The 24,658-nt window shown below is 28.1% G+C and overlaps 1 protein-coding gene across 2 annotated transcripts in view; it reads right to left on the reverse strand.

The window, feature by feature from the left end:
* Positions 1–24,658, reverse strand: part of futsch — a 298,432-nt gene that overhangs the window by 50,079 nt on the left and 223,695 nt on the right. For both annotated transcript variants that reach the window (XM_075298232.1, XM_075298233.1), the window contains exon 3: positions 23,106–23,204. In XM_075298232.1, coding sequence (XP_075154347.1) covers positions 23,106–23,204 — 99 coding nt within the window. The remainder of the gene's footprint in view (positions 1–23,105; positions 23,205–24,658) is intronic.

Raw genomic sequence — 24,658 nt, forward strand, 5'->3', positions numbered from 1 at the left:
AAATTTTGACAGAATTTTCTATAGAAATAAAATTTTGACAAAATTTTCTATAGAAATAAAATTTTGACAAAATTTTCTATAGAAATAAAATTTTGACAAAATTTTCTATAGAAATTAAATTTTGACAAAATTTTCTATAGAAATAAAATTTTGACAAAATTTTCTATAGAAATAAAATTTTGACAAAATTTTCTATAGAAATAAAATTTTGACAAAATTTTCTATACAAATAAACTTTTGACAAAATTTTCTATACAAATAAAATTTTGACAAAATTTTCTATAGAAATAAAATTGTGACAAAATTTTCTATAGTAAAAAAAAAATTTGACAGAATTTTCTATAGAAATCAAATTTTGACAAAATTTTCTATAGAAATAAAATTTTGACAAAATTTTCTATAGAAATAAAATTTTGACAAAATTTTCTATAGAAATAAAATTTTGACAAAATTTTCTATAGAAATAAAATTTTGACAAAATTTTCTATAGAAATAAAATTTTGGTAGATTATTTTTGGAGATCAGCTATATATAACTATAGACCGATATGGGCCTATTTTGGCATGGTTGTTAGCGGCCATATACTAGCGCAATGTACCAAATTTCAACGGGATCCGATGAATTTTGCTCCTCAAAGAGCTTCAGAGGTCAAATCTGGGGATCGGTTTAAATGGGGGTTATATATAATTAAGACCGTTATGGACCAAATTTTGCATGGTTGTTAGAGACCATATACTAACACCACGTAACCAATTCCAACGAGATCGGGTGAATTTTGCTCTTCCAAGGGGCTCCGGAGGTCAAATCTGGGGATCGGTCTATATGGGGGCTACATATAATTATGGACAGATATGGATCAATTCCTGCATGGTTATTAGAGACCATATACTAACACCACGTAACCAATTTCAACCAGATCGGGTGAATTTTGCTCTTCCAAGGAGCTCCGGAGGTCAAATCTGGGGACCGGTTTATATGGGGGCTACATATAATTATGGAATTTTGCTCTTCCAAGGGGCTCCGGAGGTCAAATCTGGGGATCGGTTTATATGGGGGCTATATATAATTATGGACCGATGTGGACCAATTTTTGCATGGTTGTTAGAGACCATATACTAACACCACGTACAAAATTTCAACCGAATCGGATGAATTTCGCTCATCCATGAGGCTCCGGAGGTCAAATCTGGGGATCGGTTTATATGGGGGCTATATATAATTATGGACCGATTTTGACCAATTTTTGCATGGTAATTAGATACTATATTCTAACACCATGTGCCGAATTTCAGCCGGATCGGATGAAATTTGCTTCTCTTAGAGGCTCCGCAAACCAAATCTGACCGTAGGTTTATATGGGGGCTATACGTCAAAGTGGTCCGATATGGCCCAATTGCAATACCATCCGACCTACATCAATAACAACTAATTGTGCCAAGTTTCAAGTTGATAGCTTGTTTCGTTCGGAAGCTAGCGTGATTTCAACAGACGGACGGACGGACGGACATGTTTAGATCGACTCAGAATTTCAACACGACCCAGCATATATATACTTTAGAGCAATATTTCGTTGTGTTACAAACAGAATGACAAAGTTAGTGTACCCCCCATCCTATGGTGGAGGGTATGAAAATATGCAAATAAAAACTTAATTGATTGAACAAATTTTTTAATTGAAACAAAAATCAATCACAAAAACTAATTGGATCAATTAATTTTTTAATTGACTTTCAATGGTTTTTTTAATTGATTCAATCATTTCTGTGATTGAAGACATTTCAATTAAAAATTTTAATTGCATCAATTAATTTCGTGATTGAATCAGAATTTTCTTTTCTGTATGCATCCAGAGGGTGCTATATGTGTTGTCAGTATTCACGGAATGACAAATTTTCTACTTTTTGTTCGCGTGATAAAATATTTGTCGCACTTTTTACATTTTTGTGCCACTTATTGACCCATCTTTGACACTTTATAATTTTATAAATTTAATTTTATTTATTTCACAGCAAAAAAAAAATTGGAACTTGTTCTAAATGCGCAATTTTTAAAGCACTTCCAAAAATGTCCTTGTAAAGATGTTATTTATTTTAACTACACAGGAAGTTATTTTAATTTCTTTTTTATAACTCGCTTTTTACCTATTTTGAATGGGTAATTTTAACTTTTTTGTTCCAAATAGGTTCAAATCAGAGTGAGAATTAATAAAATGGTACAAATTATTTAAATTTTTGCGAAAAAAAATTCTAAATCCCTTCTAGAAAATTTGGGAATTTTTGAAAAATATTTAAGGGCAAACGTTTCAGACAGCCATTAAAATGCATTAAAAATTATAAAAAATAATAAAATTTATTTATTTGACAAAATATTACAACATATTTCAATACACATTCAAAACACTGAATTCGGATCACATCTTAAGATGCTCCACAAATTCAAGGCAATGGCTGTTGAAATTGTGGATTTTCATCCTGTGACAAGCCCATGTTAAATTCATCTCTTCTGCCCGATTTTTGCACCACATCCGGATCCAAACAGAACATTTTCACTACTTTTTTGCTAACGATTTTTTTGTTGGGTTAAGTTTAAAATGACGCAAATAATATTATTTTTGTGTGATAAAATAAAGACTTTTACATTATAGTTTAGGATACTTAAAAAAATTAGGATCCGCCTGAAAGTAGGCAAATCCGACTTAAAATATATTCAAGTGAAAAATTTATTAAAACGGCACCCCAAAAATACCAATTTCACCAATTGTTGCAAGTGTTTAGCCAGTGCAATTTACTATAATGCCTATTGTAAACGGCTATTTGGGAAATTTCAGTCACAACGGAGATGGACTATGCCAAATTATTGGGATCACTGGATCCTGAATAAAAAAACGATTCTACTTTGGCATGAAAGAAGCGGAGTATTAAGTCCCTCCTTGATACAACAAAAATTATGTCATGTATACAATAATTTACCAAATTTTAATTTTATACAAATTTATTACAAATAATAATACTATCTTTCAAAATAATGTAATCGAAGAACCTTCAATGCCTAAAAGTATGCTTTACTTTTTGTATTGACTTATTACTAATTATTTGTCGTCATCTTGTGTAAATGAATTCTTATCATTATTCGCTTATCTTCTTAAATAAAATAATATTTTATTTTAAATTTATTGATTTCAACGAATTTGTAGTGAATTTCGTTTTTTCATGGCTAAAATATAAACTTTCCTATAGACTTTTTCTGTCAAAGTTTCCAGTTATTTACCACATTTTAATTCTCTTCGTTGAAACTCTAGCTCTTGGTAATCGGAAATTTCAAACAAGCCATTGACAGGAAACATTTATTTATGTTTTATCTCTCTGTTTTCCTTGGCTACCAGAAATTTACATTGAACTTTTGCATTGGCAAGCCTTGAACCAAACAATACAGTGCAATCATGAACTATTTCCACCCACGCTTCCACAATAAAATCAAATTTCTTACTTTTCATAGTAATAATTTCATTGGAGTTCTTTCCCCATTGCTTTACACAAAAACTATGTGGAAAATTTAAGAGTTTCATTCGTTCGCATTGAAATTCCATTATTTATCTATCATGAACACTCGCCCACATTTACTGTCAAGTTGCGAACACAATCCTAGGGTAGAGGGAGAGAGAGAGAGAGAGAGAGGAGATGCTTATGCAGAATTTTCAAGTAGCATTCTGTAACACGATTCAGCATTCATGAGTTTTCCATATGAGTTCTCTAGGTCGAAGTGTTCATAGTTTGGGGAATTTCTCAAAAAGGACAATCAACATTAATGCCAAACCAAGTAAGAAGCATCTTGCATATACTACGTATTGTGATACATATTTGGTTTACGTTGTAAGTTTATTCCAGTAGGGTTTGTTAAATCAGTAGAAATAATGAAAATCTAGGTTAATTTGTAATTTTCTCGAAAGAATCTCTTTTGGGTTAATAACATATAAATAGGGATATGAATCTGAAGATATTTGGGATTTCCATGAACAATTGCATTTGGTGTGCAATATGAATAATTAGAGAATTTGAAGCAACCAATAAATTTAAAATTTAAATGCCAATTAATTAGTATTGCACTGAACAAATACATAAAGTTTTTGATCATACTTTCCCTCTGTTGGTCAAAATTTTATTTCTGAAGAAAATTTTGTCAACATTTTATTTCTATAGAAAATTTTGTCAAATTTTTATTTCTATAGCAAATTTTGTAAAAAATTCATTTCTATAGACAATTTTGTCCAAATTTTATTTCTACAGAAAATTTTGTCAAAATTTTATTACTGTCGAAAATTTTGTCAAAATTTATTTCTATAGAAAATTTTCTCAAAATTTTATTTCTATAGAAAATTTTGTCAAAATTTTATTTCTATAGAAAATTTTGTCAAAATGTTATTTTCATAGAAAATTTTGTCAAAAATTGATTTCTATACAAAATTTTGTCAAAATTGTAATTTTTTATTTTTATAGAAAATTTTGTCAAAATTTTATTTCTATAGCAAATTTTGCAAAATTTAATTTCTATAAAAAAATTTGTCTAAATTTTACTTCCATAGAAAAATTTGTCAAAATTTAATTTTTATAGAAAATTTTCTCAAAATTTTATATCTATAGAAAATCTTGTCAAAAATTGATTTCTATAGAAAATTTTGTCAAAATTTTATTTCTATAGAACATTTTGTCAAAATTTTATTTCCATAAAACATTTTGTCAAAATTTTATTTCTGTAGAAAATTTTGTCAAAATTTTCTTTCTATAGAAAATATTGTCAAAATTTTATTTGTATAGAAAATATTCTCAAATTTTTATTTCTATAGATAATTTTGTCAAAAATTTATTCCCATAGAAAATTTTGTCAAAATTTTGTTTCTATAGAAAATTTTGTCAAAATTTCAATTCTACAGAAAATTTTGTCAAAATTTAATTTTCTACACAAAATTTTGACCAAATTTTGTTTATATAGAAAATTTTGTCCAAATTTTATTTCTATAGAAAATTTTGTCAAAATTTTATTTCTATAGATAATTTTGTCAGAATTATATTTCTATAGAAAATTTTGTCAAAATTTAATTTCTATAGATAATTTTGTCTAAATTTTATTTCTATAGGAAATTTTGCCAAAATTTTATTTCTATAGAAAATTTTGTCAAAATTTTATTTCTATAGTAAATTTTCTCAAAATTTTATTTCTATAGAAAATTTTGTCAAAATTGTATTTCTATAGAAAATTTTGTCAAAATTTTCTTTCTATAGAAAATATTGTCAAAATTTTATTTGTATAGAAAAATTTCTCAAAATTTTATTTCTATAGATAATTTTATCAAAATTTTATTTCTATAGAAAGTTTTATCAAAATTTTATTGCTACTGAAAATTTTGTCAAAATTGTATTTCTATGGAAAATATAATAAAAAAAAATACAAACATACTTTCCTTCTGTTGCTCTTGCCAAAATCTTATTTCTGAAGAAAATTTTGTCAACATTTTATTTCTATAGAAAATTTTGTCAAAATTTTATCTCTATAGAAAATTTTGTCAACATTTTATTTCTATAGAAAATTTTGTCAAAATTTTATTTCTATAGGAAATTTTGTCAAAATTTTATTTCTATAGAAAATTTTGTCAAAATTTTATTTCTATAGAAAATTTTGTCAAAATTTTATTTCTATAGAAAATTTTGTCAAAATTTTATTTTTATAGTAAATTTTGTCAAAATTTTATTTCTATAGAAAATTTTGTCAAAATTTTATTTCTATAGAAAATTTTCTCAAAATTTTATCAAAATTTTATTGCTATGGAAAATTTTGTCAAAATTTCGTTTCTATAGAAAATTTTGCCAAAATTTAATTTCTATAGATAATTTTATTAAAATTTTATTTCTATAGAAAGTTTTATCAAAATTTTATTGCTACTGAAAATTTTGTCAAAATTTTATTTCTATAGAAAATATAATAAAAATAATACAAATATATTTTCCTTCTGTTGCTCTTGCCAAAATCTTATTTCTGAAGAAAATTTTGTCAACATTTTATTTCTATAGAAAATTTTGTCAAAATTTTATCTCTATAGAAAATTTTGTCAACATTTTATTTCTATAGAAAATTTTGTCAAAATTTTATTTCTATAGGAAATTTTGTCAAAATTTTATTTCTCTAGGAAATTTTGTCAAAATTTTATTTCTATAGAAAATTTTGTCAAAATTTTATTTCTATAGAAAATTTTACCAAAATTTTATTTCTATAAAAAATGTTGTCAATATTTTATTTCTATAGAAAATTTTGTCAAAATTTTATTTCTATAGAAAATTTTGTCAAAATTTTATTTCTATAGAAAATGTTTTCAAAATTTTCTTTCTATAGAAAATTTAGTCAAAATTTTATTTCTATAAAAAATTTTGTCAAGATTTTATTTCTATTGAAAATTTTGTCAAGATTTTATTTTTTTATTTTTATAGAAAATTTTTTCAAAATTTTATTACTATAAAAAATTTTGTCAAAAATTGATTTCTGTAGAAAAGTTTGTCAAAATTTTAATTTTTTATTTTTATAGAAAATTTTGTCAAAATTTTATTTCTATAGAAAAATTTCTCAAAATTTTATTTCTATAGAAAATTTTGTCAAAATTTTATTATCTATAGAAAATTTTGACAAAAATGTATTCCTATAAAAAATTTTGTCAAAATTTTGTTTCTATAGAAAATTTTGTCAAAATTTTGTCAAAATTTTGTTTCTATAGAAAATTTTGTCAAAATTTTGTTTCTATAGAAAATTTTGTTGAATTTTATTTCAATAAAAAATTTTGCAAAATTTTATTTCTATATTTTGTAAAAAATTTATTTCTATAGATAATTTTGTCAAGATTATAGAAAATTTTGTCAAAATGTTATTTCTATAGACAATTTTGTCAAAAATTTATTCCTATAGAAAATTTTGTCAAAATTGTGTTTCTATAGATAATTTTTTCAACATTTTATTTCTATAGATAATTTATATTTCTATAGAAAATTTTATATATTTTTATATTTCTATAGAAAAGGTTGTCAAAATTTTATTTCTATTTTTTGTCAGTTGTCATTTTTCGCCCTAAAGAAAATTTTCGTAAAATTTTATTTATATAGAAAATTTTCGTTAAATGTTATTTCTATAGAAAATTTTGTCAAAAATTTATTCCTATAGAAAATTTTGTCAAAATTTTGTTTCTATAGAAAATTTTGTCAAAATTTTAATTCTACAGAAAATTTTGTTAAAATTTAATTTTCTGTACAAAATTTTGACCAAATTTTGTTTCTATAGAAATTCTACTAACTGTGGCATCCTTCCTCTTTTCGCAATTACCAGAGAGCATCTTCATATAGAGAATATTTATTTTGCTTACAAATTAGTATGAAAAGTTTTAATTTATAATTATATTGAAAGGAAAAATGTTATTTTTAGCTTGAAATTCTGTATATATGTTTGTTTTTTCTGTATATATGTTTGTTTGTTTAGAAGAAGAAAGAACAAATTATTATCAATTTAAAACTACAAACATACAAAAAATATTGTTTGTCAACAATCAATAAATTAATTTTTCAAATTAATTTTTAATTGATATGTCTTCAATCAGAGAAGTTATAATAAATCTCCAAAGTCTATTAAAAAGTTAATTGATCAATTTGAAAAATTAACTAATATATGTGATTAATTTTTGTTTCAATTAAAAAATTATTGAATCAATTAAATTTTTAATTAAATATTTTTTAAACTTCAATTAAATGTTTAGTTGGAAACCTTTTAGGGATAATTTTTCATATGTATTGTGACAGTACGTTTAAATTTTATTATTAAAATTGTTCAAACTGGGCTTTTTGGTCAGTTGGTTTTTGTATGAATTAAAGAAAACTGATTTATTTCATAAATACTAATATTTATATTTATGAAATAAATTAGTTTTATTTAATTCATACAAAAACCAACTGACCAAAAAGCCCAGTTTGAACAACTATAATAATAATAATGATAATTTTTTCTGTGTACATTGTGAGAACATTGTCATTTTCTGGCGAATGAAATTTTAGACAAGCGAAATTTGTCTTTTGACAACGAATAATTTTCTTTAAAACCAAATGAAAAAAACCAGAGATAGTCGTTGCAATGTTTTTCATAATTTGGGTAATTTTCTCTTATCGGAAATACTATTTAACAAAGGGGAATTTCATTTGTCTAAAAATTCGTTTCGGAGGAAAAATATATGTATATAAAATAAACTATTGAAAGTTCAACCAATAGAGAGGAACATATAATTTTGAAATAAATAATTGGATTCTTACTTTTTATGACATTTTTTTCGTCTAGAAACGTGGTCTCTTCTAAGAATTTATTTAAAAAACTAAATTTTTTCGTTAGTCTTTTTTGCTTTCCCTTTTACTCACTACCCACGTATATATGAATAACAATCACTGTAAATTGCTAATACAGGCTTCATGTAGATCAACACACATTGCAAATACGGTTACTCTGGTGTGTATATTGGAATATGTGAGAGTGTAAGAAGATATGTATGAGTATGATATTGGCATTCATTACAGATAGTGAAATAGCCTACTTTTGTTGTACGCATAATAAGAGAGTGTATGTATGTAGAGAGACTGAAGTAAGACTACATGAGATATTCTCAAATACAGCTGTTGTTGTTGTTGCTGGTTGATGTCTGTTGTTTTTGCCAGAAACCGGAAAAAAACAGCGAAACAACACATTGCCAAAGCAATAGGAACAACAAATTTATGTACACAGAGAAAAATTTATATACACAGAAAAAAAAACCTCATACAAAAATTATATACAATCGTATTGCACTTTTTGAGATTTATTGCATTGATAAAATAAGGAAAATGTGTCTTCTAAAAATTTAGTTGTAAAACTAAATTTTTTTCGTTAGTCTTTTTTGCTTTCCCTTTTATGTTACTCACTACCCCCGAACATATTAATGACAATCACTCTAAATTGCCAATACAGGCTTCATGTAGATCAACACACATTGAAAATACGGTTACTCTGGTGTGTGAGAGTGTAAGATATGCATGAGTATGAGAATTTGGTTTGCTTTTTATCTATCACAATATTCATTCGTACCAATGATTTATTGCCATATTAACTATTTTTCAAAATCTTACGAAAATTTTCTTCTACTTTAGTTTACTTTGAACTTATTTTGAAATTAGAATAAATGCATAAGACTAAATATTTTTTTTTTGCACAAAAGAAAAAAATATTCAATTTAGAACCAATTCAACGATGAATTTTTTGTATGTGTAGAAACCCTAACGAACATTTCAATTGGATGCAAATGAGTTAGGGCTAGGCAACACAAAAATGTTGTTGTTGAGCTCTTGTTTGGTTCACTCGCACACTCTCCCTGATTGTCATCACCATCATCGTCATCAACATTTGTTCTCATTGGCAACAACAAAAACCTATTAACACAGTTATTGTGGTATACGCACAGGCTTAGCTATATCGACATACACACAGTAGACTGAGTTGCCATCCAACTTTACTAGAATACTACACTTTAATAGAATACAACATTTTAATTTAAAATATGTGTAACACTTTTACCGCTATTCGTTTAGTGTTTGACATTTATAAAACAGCAATAATTTGTATATCAACAATAAAAACGTGTACATATATTTTTCGTTGTATATGTAATTGTTGCCTTTTATGTATCGTTGTGTTGCGTCTTGTTGCGGTTGTGGTTACAAACATCTGACATTACAAATAATAATAAATTTATTTGTTTGTTTGTTGGGTATTTGTCTATGAGAATTGGGTCTAGCTTATGTTTATGCAAATGGAAATAACATAAATAAATATAATTCGAAGTGTTTCTGTTGAAGGTATGAATGTAATGACCCATGGCATAGATAAAAAAAAAATAAATTATTATATCAGACACCATGAAAGTGTTGGCCGGCCCCTTAGGGTAGGCAGCATTCCTAATGTGTTTTGGGGGGATTATTGCACCTCGATTTGTTATAAAAAAATTTTTGTTGCATAAATATATTTAATTGAAATTTATTATTATATCATTTCCCCTGTGTGTTATAGATTTTTATTTGTATGTATAGGTAAATATTTTAAATAAAGGGTGATTCTTTTGAGGTTAGGATTTTCATGCATTAGTATTTGACAGATCACGTGGGATTTCAGACATGGTGTCAAAGAGAAAGATGCTCAGTATGCTTTGACATTTCATCATGAATAGACTTACGATCTGCCACAACGTCGAATTTTCAGTGAATGGGCCCTAGAAAAGTTGGCAGAAAATCCGCTTTTTTATCGACAAATTTTGTTCAGCGATGAGGCTCATTTCTGGTTGAATGGCTACGTAAATAAGCAAAATTGCCGCATTTGGAGTGAAGAGCAACCAGAAGCCGTTCAAGAACTGCCCATGCATCCCGAAAAATGCACTGTTTGGTGTGGTTTGTACGCTGGTGGAATCATTGGACCGTATTTTTTCAAAGATGCTGTTGGACGCAACGTTACGGTGAACGGCGATCGCTATCGTTCGATGCTAACAAACTTTTTGTTGCCAAAAATGGAAGAACTGAACTTGGTTGACATGTGGTTTCAACAAGATGACGCTACATGCCACACAGCTCGCGATTCTATGGCCATTTTGAGGGAAAACTTCGGAGAACAATTCATCTCAAGAAATGGACCGGTAAGTTGGCCACCAAGATCATGCGATTTGACGTCTTTAAACTATTTTTTGTGGGGCTACGTCAAGTCTAAAGTCTACAGAAATAAGCCAGCAACTATTCCAGCTTTGGAAGACAACATTTCCGAAGAAATTCGGGCTATTCCGGCCGAAATGCTCGAAAAAGTTGCCCAAAATTGGACTTTCCGAATGGACCACCTAAGACGCAGCCGCGGTCAACATTTAAATGAAATTATCTTCAAAAAGTAAATGTCATGGACCAATCTAACGTTTCAAATAAAGAACCGATGAGATTTTGCAAATTTTATGCGTTTTTTTTTTTTTAAAAAGTTATCAAGCTCTTAACAAATCACCCTTTATATATATTTTATATAGAATTATAATAATAAATAAGTTCAATAGAAAAATGTGACCTATTTATTTGACAATAACAATACAATTTTTAGTTATGAATTCTATTGACCTTATGCAATTACAATACTCTAATTGATATTGCATATGGCATATGTAATTATTTAAAAAAAAAGTGTATCTAGAGTTTTGATTAGATTGGATATCTTTTGGAAGTTGCAAAGCTAATAAAAATGAAAGTTCTCATAAATGCAGAACAACGGTTGTCTACATTTTGTTCTAATTCGGGAGGTGTTCATTTAAGAGAGGTTAATTTTAGTGTAATTATCAAACTTTTATGGAATAATTATTTTGTCAAAAAAATGCTAAATTCCTTCTAGAAAAATTGCGAATTCATGAATATATTTGAACTTAAATGTTTCACGCGAGCCTTAGATTCTACTAAAAATCATAAAAAAATAAAAACATTATTTTTTTGGTAAAATATCACCGACACATTCAAATCACTAGATTCGCATCACACTTTAAGAAGTGAAAAAAATCCGTGTAACGGCTGTTATGTTAAATTCATCGCTTCTGTGCCAATTTTGCACCACATTCGTATCCAAAACTGAAATTTTCATTACTTTTTTGGCGACATTTTTTGCTGGGATCACATATACATGTTACTGCTAATCACTAGAGTGATAAAAAAATCTGGGTTTCTCGAAATTCGATTTAGAAAAAAACCGAAATTTTTCCAAAAGCGGTGATGGGTGTTTTGTGAAATAAATAAACAGCATGACCGGTTTAACAGGTTTTCATAAAAATATGTAATTTTGAAAGGAAAATCTAATTTTAATGTCATAAAAGATTAACGAAAAAATTAATTCAATATTTTATTAAAACTTGGATACAATTTGTTTAATTCAAATGTACGTAGCACCTACTCGTATTTGGAAGTGATTTTATTGCAGTTTATGGAAAAAAACCCAGATGTATTTGTTTAATTTTAAATTGGAAATTTTACAATAAAATAGAAACAAGTATATACAGCAGTAAGTTCGGCCAGGCCGAATCTTAAATACTCACCACCATGAATAAAATATAACAATTACCTTTGAAAACTCTTCGTCGTAGCGTGTTACTTGATAATGTATAGAATGATAATATATAGGAATGATTAAATAATGCCCTGATTTGAAATCTAAAGTCTATATTTGATTTGGAAATTTTACTTTCAGTTTCAAGCAACTTTCACGATATACCAAAACATGGACCGATACACCCCATTTTCGACACACCTAACTGCGGTTCTAAAATACGTCTAGATTTCAAATTTTAGGCAAATCGGATAGAAAATAAGGTTTCTAGAAGCCCAAGACCCCAAATCGGGGGGTCGGTTTATATGGGGGCTATACCAAAACATGGACCGATACACCCCATTTTCGACACACCTATTTTTGGTTCTAAAATAACTACAGATTTCCAATTTCAGGAAAATCGGATTGAAAATACGGTTTCTAGGAGCCCAAGAAGTAAAATTGGGAGATCGGTCTATATAGGGGGCTGTACCAAAATATGGACCCATACACCCTATTTCCGACACACCTAACTGCGGTCCTAAAATACGTCTAGATTTCGAATTTTAGGCAAATCGGATAGAAAATAAGGTTTCTAGAAGCCTAAGACCCCAAATCGGGGGGTCGGTTTATATGGGGGCTATACCAAAACATGGACCGACACACCTATTTTTGGTCCTAAAATAACTACAGATTTCCAATTTCAGGAAAATCGGATTGAAAATACGATTTCTAGAAGCCCAAGAGTAAAATTGGGATATCGGTCTATATGGGGGCTATACCAAAACATGGACCGATAGGCACCATTTTCGGCACACTTATTTATGGTCCTAAAATACCTCTAGATTTCCAATTTCAGGCAAATCGGATAGAAAATAGGTTTCTAGAAGCCCAAGACCTCAAATTGGGGGGTCGGTTTATATGGGGGCTATACCAAAACATAGACCGATATAGCCCATCTTCGAACGTGACCTGCTTGGAGACAAAAAATGCAAGATAACTTTATTATTGAAAGCTGTATCCTGATTACAACAGACATCCAGAAAACAGACGGACATCGTTATGTCGTCTTAGAATTTCTCCCTGATCAAGAATATATATATACTAGAGGTCTGCACAATTCCATTTGTAAATGCAGAGTACACGTGTACTTGCTACATGAGTACATCTATTTGAGAGAGTCGCAAAACTATTGGTACACATTTTGATGAACACCAAAAGCCACGAGTAACGTCTTGTTGCTACTCTGATGTCTTCACTACCAACAAACACATATTTCTCTTTCTCTTTTATTGAAGTGTACTCAGAGTGATCACGTCGAGTATGTTGCGAAAACAAAACTTCATAGAGTACTCCGTGTACCATGTGCAGTTTCAGAAATACAAAAAAACAGTTACTCTCAATAATATATGTTTTGGTTTGTTATAAAGAACGGCAAACGTTAAGGTAAGTGTGTGACATACATAAATATATGAAATATGTGATATACATACATATCTATGATTAATAATAATGAAAAGTTTTGCTTCGCATATAACTGAGAAATACTTGTGGTACCACGTGAAGTGAAGAGAATCCATGTTGTACTTTTTCTCAAGTACTTACATATTTATTGTTCCTTTTTTTCGGAACACATATTGTTTCGGATAAGTACTTGATGGTATTTGACAAGCAAGTGTTCTCTTCACTTCACTACTTGCGCTCTGAGAGAAAGACAGTGTATGTACTATATTCGACAGCGAATTGCATACATGTAGTGAAAAGTTATTCGATGCAGACCTCTAATATATACTATATATAGTCGGAAATCGATGTGTTACAAACGGAATGACAAACTTATACCTCCATCACTAATCTATGGTGGTGGGTATAAAAACGAAAGCCGTTGTTGAGACCTTGAAAAAAAGGTTTTACTGGTCTCCCGAAAATGGGATTTTCACAAAAACTGACTATCGATGTAAGAGGACAAAACGGTTCACCGGTTTTTATCCACCGGATTTTATCACTGTACTAATCACATTAGGAGCCGCCGTGGTGCAATGTTTAGCATGCCCGCCTTGCATACACAAGGTCTTGGGTTCGATTTCTGCTTCGACCGAACACCAAAAAGTTTTCCAGCGGTGGATTATTCCACCTCAGTAATGCTGGTGGAACGCCGTTCGGCGTTCCACATTGCTCAATGACAAGGAGGTCCCTTGTCATTGAGCTTAACACGGAATCGGGCAGCACTCAGTGATAAGAGAAAAGTTCACCAATGTGGTATCACAATGGACTGTATTGTCTAAGTGAGCCTGATACATCGGGCTGCCACCTAACCTAATCTAATCACATTACTCCTAAAAGTGTGCTTTTAATTTTATGCAATTTTAAGAACCCTTTTTAAAGCCCCTTAAACCTTTGACTATAGTGTCATACATACTGTTCAAAACTTGATTTTTTCTATTTATTTGTACTAAGATCATATAGGAAATTGAAATTTAAATTATATGGGCCTACCCTGATTAGTAAAAAAGCTATACAGAAAAAAATCTGATGCCGAAATTAATGTATTTTTCTTGTAAAAAAATATATTTTGTTTTGGTTTTATTTTTTTATGAAATATTAATGTAGGTAAAGTTTTTAATGACCCTTCAATAACGTTCAATGTTAAATGATGCAGTAGAAAATTTTCTTTGCAATTCTCAATGGTACAGCGAAAAAAAATCCGTAATTAAACTAACCCTAAATGTAACTTATTTTTATTGCAAAAATGTTATTTGTTTGTAGTTAATTTTTATTAATTTGTTCGAATGTTTCCACAGACCAATGAAATTTTCCTTTTTTAAAGTAAGTCTCAAACATTTTATGAACTAAACGTGGGTATAAAGTTCAATGACCGTACATATAAGTTCATTATGAAATAAAGCAGAAGAAATTTTTCGTACGATTCCCAAAAACTGTATGAATTAACTACAACATGGTTAAAATGGTCATAAATTGGCGCCAATGGTTTTTTTCTTTACTTTTAGTTCATTTTTTCTTCTAAAGGGTGGTTAAATAGTAAGGGCCGATGTTCAATGTGAACCACACCTAAACGCCAAGTTTTTTTTCCGAATTTTATTTGACATTTCTCTATCTCAGACTTACTCAATTTGAACCATGGAGAGATACACAATCCAACAACTTTGTTAAATGGTTCCAAGAAATGGCAACAGTGGATGATCAATTTTCGAAGAAAATCATCTTGAGTGATGAGACACATTTTCACCTCAGTGGATTCGTCAATAAACAGAATTGCCGCATTTGGGCGAATGAGAATCCAAGAGTGATTGTCGAAAAACCAATGCACCCACAAAGAGTGACTGTTTGGTGCGGTTTATGCGCTGGCGGCATCATAGGGCTGTATTTTTTCCAAAATGAGGCCGGTCAGGCAGTTACTGTGAATGGTGTTCGCTATCGTGAGATGATAACGAACTTTTTATGGCCCGAATTGGAAGATATGGATGTGGACGATATGTGGTTTCAGCAGGACGGTGCCACTTGTCACACAGCTAACGAAACAATGGCCCTTTTGCGCAACAAATTCAATGGTCGTGTTATCTCACGTAATGGCGATTTCAATTGGCCGCCAAGATCATGTGATTTGACACAGTTGGACTTTTTTCTTTGGGGTTATTTGAAAGAAAAGGTGTACGTCGATAAGCCAGCAACAATTCAAGAGCTAAAGGATGAGATAATTCGGCACATTAACGGCATAGAACCTCCATTATGCCTCAGCGTCATCGAAAATTTGGACCATCGGATGAAGGTGTGCCAACATCGGCCCTTGAAATTTTAACCACCCTTTATGAGAGGGTATATTTTCGTGAGTTGTAGTTAAAAGCTACACCAGGGCTAAATAGTTTTTAATAACGCTTTATGGAAATCTCAAAATGTGGAGTATAATTTAGTTCAATTTTTGCACGACGTAGTTTATTCTTGCCATAAAACAGTTTACTATTGTTTCTGTATAGAATGAACTACTTCGTAGTTGATATGGTAAGGGTTTGGCTCCAAATATTTCTTTCTTTACTTTTAGATAATTTTTTGCTTTTATAAGAAGAAAGAATTCTATAATTGGTACTTGAAAATCCAACAATTTCACTAAATTGTCATTGTTTTAATAACGAATTATAGAAATCTCTAAACTAGAATAAAATTTAATTCATTTTTCGTACGAAATAATTTATTTTTCCTTTCAAACTGTTTACTTGTTGTTTGTGTAAGTAACATATCTATTAAATCCCATATATAACTTACTCCTAAAAGTATACTTTGAATTTTATAACATTGTGGTAATCCTTCTTTTATAGCCATTTAATTATCTATTACTATGACCTTTACCGTAAGCAATTAAAATGAACTAATTTATATTTTTGTTGATATACAAAATGATTTAACCTTATCTAAGTAGAGTTACAAATAAATTCAAGTAATTATCTTACTAAGCTTTTCTGATTATATTGATTAAAAATTGATATAAAGAAAATTGCTTTACTTTGTTATAAGGCTTAAAATAAAGTACATTTATTTTAAGCCTTGTAATAAAGGACTAATGTTAAGGACTAATTGAAATTTTGTAAGTGTATATAAATACTTATTATTGTTACTGTATTATATTATCATAAAATGCATTGCCTTTAGAATGAAATTATTTATATATAAGCCTTTATAATTAATTGGTGATTTAAAATTTAAGTGTTTACATTATTAAAATTATTGAATTTATAAATACATAAATTTTAATTACAGTTGTTTCTTGTATTATTATATTGATGTCCTTCACTGGATATGTGGCTACATTGTTGACAATTCCCAAGGTTTCAATTTTAATGTTGGGGACATTTAGCTAGTGGGTATTTTTAAATTGTAATTTATGAGACCCTTCTAAAACTGCTTCCCATCCACCCAATGTTGCAACAGTTATTTTAAATGAAAAAAAATCCTTAAACTATGCTTGGTAATATTTTTGAATAAATAATACATATATTATAAAGGAATTATAACAACAATATAAATTCGATTGAAATTTAATTAAAATCGGAAACCTATTTGAATGAATTCTTTTGTTTTTATAGCCTCCATTAATGTACTCGTATTGGGATTATTGGTAATCCGTAAACATTATTTTTTTTATTATTCTTATGAAATTCTATCCATTACCATAGTTTTTCTACAAAGATTTTATTCTAAAGGAATTCTCACCTTACACATCCTTTCTAGTCGTTAAAATTAAAACAACTTTATACGCTTTGCCATAATTCACTTAAATATCTTCTCATGCATAAATAACATTCAAACGCTTTTTGTCCTCTTCTCTTCCTTTCTGCTATAGCCATTTTTGCTTAACAAAAAGATTGTGCATATGTAGAGTGGGGGGTTGAAATTATGTACTTAACATAAAATGCACAGAATTCAAGTGCATATTTTTTAACTTCCTATCAAATATAAGAAACGAAGCACTTTTTGTGACACACTAAAATTAAATAATTATATAAGCAAACTAAGCTGCATGGTTTGAAGGATATGCAATTGTACTCTTTCGTAATATACATGAACCAGAACACATTTTTCCTAGCCGGTATTCCGGTGGAAAAAAACGTATATAGTTTCTAAAGGATAGAAATTTCCACAACTATGAATTTTATGCGGTTTAGCATACTGCTGCTGTTTCAGTGAATTTATTAAAAGGGGTTTGTTAATAAATGACTTTTATCTGGGGTGGCTTAGAAATTGTATTTCATACATTATTTTTTAAAAGAATTTTTGAATATATTTTTGTGTGAAAACTATAAAAAAAAAAAAACAAACAAAAAAAAATAAATAAATAAATAAAATAAAATATTTTTTGTTTATAAATATTTTCTAAAATTTAAAAAAAAATATATATTTTTTGTCAATATTCGTTAAAAATATATTTTTTTTAATTATTAAAAAAATATATATTTTATTGTCAATATTCGTTACAATTAGACATAAGTTGTTGAATTAGTAAATCACAGATATATATTTTATCGTAGCGTATACTTATTTTAAATTATTTGCATGTATATGTACCAGGGATGGAAAATACAATTTTTAAGAAAGTACAAAAATGTTATTTTTTTGAGCGAAAAAGTACTTTTCACTAAATTTCAACAAAAATTCCATTGGAAGATTTGTTATTGTCAAGAGCTCCTTTAGACTGAATGTTAATGAAAATAATTTTTTATACCCTCCACCATAGGACGGGGGGTATATTAACTTTGTCATTCCCTTTGTAACACATCGAAATATTGATCTAAGACACCATAAAGTATATATATTCTGGGTCGTGGTGAAATTCTGAGTCGATCTGAGCATGTCCGTCCGTCCGTCTGTTGAAATCACGCTAACTTCCGAACGAAACAAGCTATCGACTTGAAACTTGGCACAAGTAGTTGTTATTGATGTAGGTCGGATGGTATTGCAAATGAGCCATATCGGCCCACTTTTACGTATAGCCCCCATATAAACCGATCCCCCGATTTGGCTTGCGGAGCCTCTAAGAGAAGCAAATTTCATCCGATCCGGCTTAAATTTGGTACATGGTCTCTAACAACCGTGCAAAAATTGGTCCACATCGGTCCATAATTATATATAGCCCCCATATAAACCGATCCCCCGATTTGACCTCCGGAGCCTCGTAGAAGACCAAAATCCATCTGTTTCAGTTGAAATTTGGTACGTGATGTTAATATATGGCCTCAAACACCCATGCAAAAATTGGTCGATATCGGTCCATAATTATATATAGGCCCCATATAAACCGATCCCCAGATTTGACCTCCGGAGCACCTTGGAAGAGCAAAATTCTTCCCATTCGGTTGAAATTTGGTACGTGATGTTAGTATATGGTATCCAACAACCATGCACGAATTGGTTCCTATCCGTCCATAATTATATATAGCTCCCGTATAAACCGATCGCCAGATTTGACCTCCGGTGGCTTTTGGAGAAGCAAAATTCATCCGATCTGGTTGAAATTTGGTACGTGGTGTTAGTATATGATATTTAAGAACCATGCCAAAAGTGGTCCATATCAGTCCATAATCATTTATAGTCCCCATATAAACCAATCCCAAGATTTGGTTTTGGAGCCTCTTGGAGGAGCAAATTTCATCTGAGTGAGTTGAAATTTGTGGATGACAGTCTTTCGTAGAAGTTTCTACGCAATCCATGGTAGAGGGTGCATAAGATTCGGCCTGACCGAACTTACGGCCGTATATACTTGTTTTCGTCAACACCTCAATTTTATTTTTTTTTCAGTTATATATCCGCAAAGACTACCGTAGTGTTGTAATCACGGTTGCCACATTTGGTAGAATTCTACTGTTTTGTATATTGGTCGAATCCATGATACTTCATAAATTTTCTGTACATATATAAAAATAAATTTTTAGAATTTTTGAGATCAAATTTTCTAAATTTTGAAAAAAAAATTTATAGAAATAAAATTTTGAAAAAAATTATATAGAAATAAAATATTGAAAAAAATTTATATAGAAATAAAATTTTGTCAAAATTTTCAACAGAAATAAAAGCTAAAAAAAAACAAGATAATTTATAGAAATAAAATTCTGAAAAATTTTTCTATAGAAATACAATTTTGAAAAAATTTTCTATAGATATAAAAGTTTGACAAAATTTTCATCATAAATAAAATCTTGACAAATTTTTCTATAGAAATAATAGAATAAAAAAAAATTTTAAGGTAATAAAATTTCAGAACATTTTCTAGAGAAATAAAATTTTGACAAAATTTTCAACAGAATAAAATTTTGACAAAATTTTCAACAGAAAAAACTTTGACAAAATAATCTATATAAACAAAATTTTCTATAGATATAACAAATTTTGTCAAAATTTTCTATAAAAATAAAATTTTGATAAAATTTTCAATATAAATAAAATTTTGACAAAATTTTCAACAGAAATAAAATTTTGACAAAATTTTCAACAGAAATAAAATTGTCACAAAAGTTTATATAAAAAAAATTTCACAAAATTTTATATAAAAATAAAATTGTGACAAAATTTTCAATAGAAATAAAAGTAAATAAATAAAAGAAACTAAATAATCTATAGAAATAAATTCTGAAAAAATTTTCTATAGATATAAAATTTTGACAAATTTTTCTATGAAATAATATTTTAAGAAAATTTTCTATAGTAATAAAATTTCAGAACATTTTCTAAAGAAATACAATTTTGACAAAATTTTCAACAGAAAAAAAGTTTGACAAAATAATCTATAGAAATAAAATTTTGAAAAATTTTTTATAGATATAAAAATTTCACAAAATTTTCTATAAAAATCAGATTTTGACAAAATTTTCAATAGAAATAAAAGTTAATAAATAAAAGAAACAAAAAAATCTATAGAAATAAATTCTGAAAAAATTATCTATAGAAATACAATTTTGACAAAATTTTCATCAGAAATAAAATTTTGGTAAATTTTTCTTTAGAAATAATATTTTAAGAAAATGTTCTATAGTAATAAAATTTCAGAATATTTTCTATATGAATAAAATTTTAACAAAATTTTCAATAGAAATAAAAGTTAATAAATAAAAGAAACAAAATAATCTATAGAAATAAATTCTGAAAAAATTTTCTACAGAAATAAAATTTTGACAAAAATTTACATAGAAATAAAATTTTGACAAAATTTTCTATAGGAATAAAATTTTGACAAAATTTTCTGTAGAAATAAAATTTTGACAAAATTTTCTATAGAAATAAAATTTTGACAGAATTTTCTATAGAAATAAAATTTTGACAAAATGTTCTAGAGAAATAAAATTTTGACAAAATTTTCTATAGAAATAAAATTTTGACAAAATTTTTTATAGAAATAAAATTTTGATTAAATTTTCTAGAGAAATAAAATTTTGACAAAATTTTCTATAGAAATAAAAAATTTACATAATTTTCTAAAGAAATAAATTTTTTCTATAGAAATTTTTTTGACAAAGTTTTATTTTTATAGAAAACAAAATTAAAAAAAAAAAACAAAATTTTGACAAAATTTTCCAACGAAATAAAATGTTGCCAAAAAATAAAATAAAGTTTTTACAAAATTTTTCAAAAGGAAAACAAGAAAATAAATTTTTGCAAAATAAATTTTGTTTTGGTAGTTTTTGCTAAGATTTCTCCAAATGTTGGTAGATTATTTTTGTCTAAAGTTTCGACCGTGATCGTATTTTAGTACGCAATCGATAACTTCTTATCTAGAAAGCGTTCATGTGGAAGCGTAATATAGAATTGCTTGTTTTCTTTTTTGGATTAAAACTTTCTTGACAAAATTTTCTATAAAAATAAAATTTTTTTTACAAAATTTGGCAAAAAATAAAATAAAATTTTTCAAAAATGTTCCAAAAGGAAAAAAAGAAAATTAAAATAAAATAATTTTTTTTTCAAAATTTTGTCTGTTTTGCCAAATTTGTAAAAGACTTTTAGCAAATAAGTTTGTTAAAGACTTTCTCAAAATATTAAAATATTTTGTCAAAACTGTTGTACCATAAATCTGATATCGGCTCAAAAATGTCTACACAAAAGGTACTAAATCATTCGCGATACTGAGTCGGGTGAAAAAGTATTTAAAAAAGTACTATGGTACTGCATTTTCCATTCCTGATATGTACTAGATTTCATATTTTTATTAGATATACGCCATCTGGTCCACCGACGGATAGTATCATCGTTCGTTAAATTTTTCGGTTTAGGGTAGTGTATACTTAGTTTTAATTATACGATCTAGATATTTTATAGATTTATAGTATACTTATTTTAAATTATTTGCATATGTACTAGTTTTTGCAGATACAATTTATATTTTTCATATTCCCAATACTTATACGTCACATAATCCATATTGTTGTATGCTCGTCTTATGGTAGCGTATACTTATTTTTAATTATTTCTACGTATACTTTATATTGATATATATTATATATATTGAATACATATACGCCACCTGGGCCACATGCGATTCATTTCAGTTCCCATTAAATTGTTAAATATCTCATTCTTGGCTACATTGCAGGTGTCTGTAAATGTCTGCCTCAGGTATAGCTTTCATTTCGCCTATTTTTTTGGGCTGCTTTAACCCCACTCACTAAATTTGTTTCCAGAGATTACAGTCGCAAATAATTTTTCCCCACATCTGATATGCTACATATTTACAATCCTTAACAACATAGTTGTTTTAAATGTGTAATGGGTCCTTCAACAGGACAGCATGGCAGAAAAGAAAAATCAACACATTTCAACATGTCATTAACAACCAGCATTTAACAACACATTTTTTTTTTGTTAATTTTTGACCAGAATTATTCACAAATATTGTTGAGTGAAAAATACAGTTGATGTGTTAATAAAGTGGCCACAATGCCAGAGAATTTACAAATAATTATGTATATACTGTAGTTGTTAGGAGAGTTTAACCATTGGTGTGACCGTTGGCACATTTAATATTGAATGTGACATCGTATCACATTTGGAACAAAAAAATTACATATTTAACAAAAAAATCGAAGTATTGTTGTGAAAAAATTGCTATTTTGTGTATATACCGTATCGTTCGAAATTTTGGCCAATATTGTAGCAATTAGAGTTCTTATCATAGGTAAATAAATATTTGTTATTATTCATACGCTCTATAGAACAAATAATTCATATTACTCATATGTACCATAGTACGAATAGAAATATTGGACATTTTGATAATAGACTTCACTTTATGTAAAATTTTTATTTTTTTTAAATTTTTATTTCTACGCATTGGATTTTATTTTTTATTTTTAAATAATTTTCTATATTTTTTTTCTAATTTTTTTGCTTATTTTTTGTTTGTTTTATTTTCTTGCCCCTTCTATGTTCAAAAAAAAGTTGTAATCTTTTGTAGCAAATTTGTGTTTTTAACTTACCATGACGTGCTTCCTCTCCCTCGGGTGCATGTTGTGTTATTGTATTCAGTTCCTCTTCCAAATCGACATGACAATCAGCTACGTCCCATGAGAGGAAACCTGCAAATTATAAAGCAAAACGAAAAAATATATCAATTAGTAAAAAAACTCTTTTTCGAAATAATGCCATTATTTCTCTTTTTATTTTGTTACTAATTATGTAGGTTTTTATTTTCACTGAAAATATTTGGTCATAAAAGAAAATGAAAAAACGAACGTGTTTTTGGTAGAGGGCATATTTTAAAAGAAAAGACCAGCCAAAAGTTGCCATATGGATTTTGTAAACACCAAATAGGCAGAGAATAGTTTATCAACACTAAATAAGTCCATTTTCTGATGGTATGTCATTACAGTCTAGTTAAAAACTACAACTAAAAGTTTTTATATCCTGATCACCTAGAATATATACATTGTAGTCATTGAGGAAACATTTACAAAAGATACTATTAAGTGAATACCAAATAGGCAGAGAGTCCGTCCATTTTCTGATGGTGTAATTGTATTACAGTCAAATTAAAAATTAGAGGTAAAAGTTTTTATACCCTGACCACCTGGGGTATAAAAATTATACCCATTCCGAAGAGCAATTTTTATTTACTTCATTTTAATTTTATAGAATTGAAATGTTTGTATTTATCAGAAAATATTAAAGTTATATTTGTATTTATCAGAAAATATTAAAGTTATAATTAATATGCAATATGAGTTAAAGTTACCGATGATACAACAAAACTATTGCTCTTCGACTGATTTTTCCGATTAATATGAAAATAGATTGCCTCAAAATTGGGTATTTAAGGAAAGCTGACTGCTTCTAGCATACTTTCTTGCCCATTACTCAATACTAGGTGTTAGATTATTGTAATAAAATGTAGCATACAATAATTTGCCATACGAAATTTCATCAATTTTTTGTTTGTTTTATTTCTGTAGCGATTTTAGAGCCATAGGTTTATACAAAAATATATTTTTCAGAAAGTCCATATTCTTTTCTACAAATCTCCAAAACACTTTTAAATGATCAGAGCAATAATTTAAGATTTTTTATCACATTTATAATTATAGACCATATTATATACCTTATTAATATCTTTCATACGTCACCCTAGCCATATAATTATTAGCACTTATACGCACCCTAGTCCAATAATTTTTAAAATATTTTATATTTGATAAGAACATATTTTTTCTTGTTAATAATTGCTTAATAATTTAAGAGGTATGATTACATTTCGAATTATAGAGCAGATTATACATCTATTAACATCTTTCATACGCCACCCTGTCCATACGCACCCTAGTTAAACAATTTTTACGGTTTAAAAGTTCTTTAGCAACGGAGCTTCATGACAATTGGGGTTAGTGTCATAAGTTTATATGAAAATATATTTTTCAGAAAGCCCATGTTCTTTTTTACAAATCTCCATAACACTTTCATATAATCAGAGTAATATTTTAAGTGTTATGATTATATTTCGAATTATAATGAAAATTATATACCTTATTAATATCTT

This window comes from Haematobia irritans, chromosome 3, assembly GCF_050003625.1.
Source record: "Haematobia irritans isolate KBUSLIRL chromosome 3, ASM5000362v1, whole genome shotgun sequence".
NCBI lineage: Eukaryota > Metazoa > Arthropoda > Insecta > Diptera > Muscidae > Haematobia > Haematobia irritans.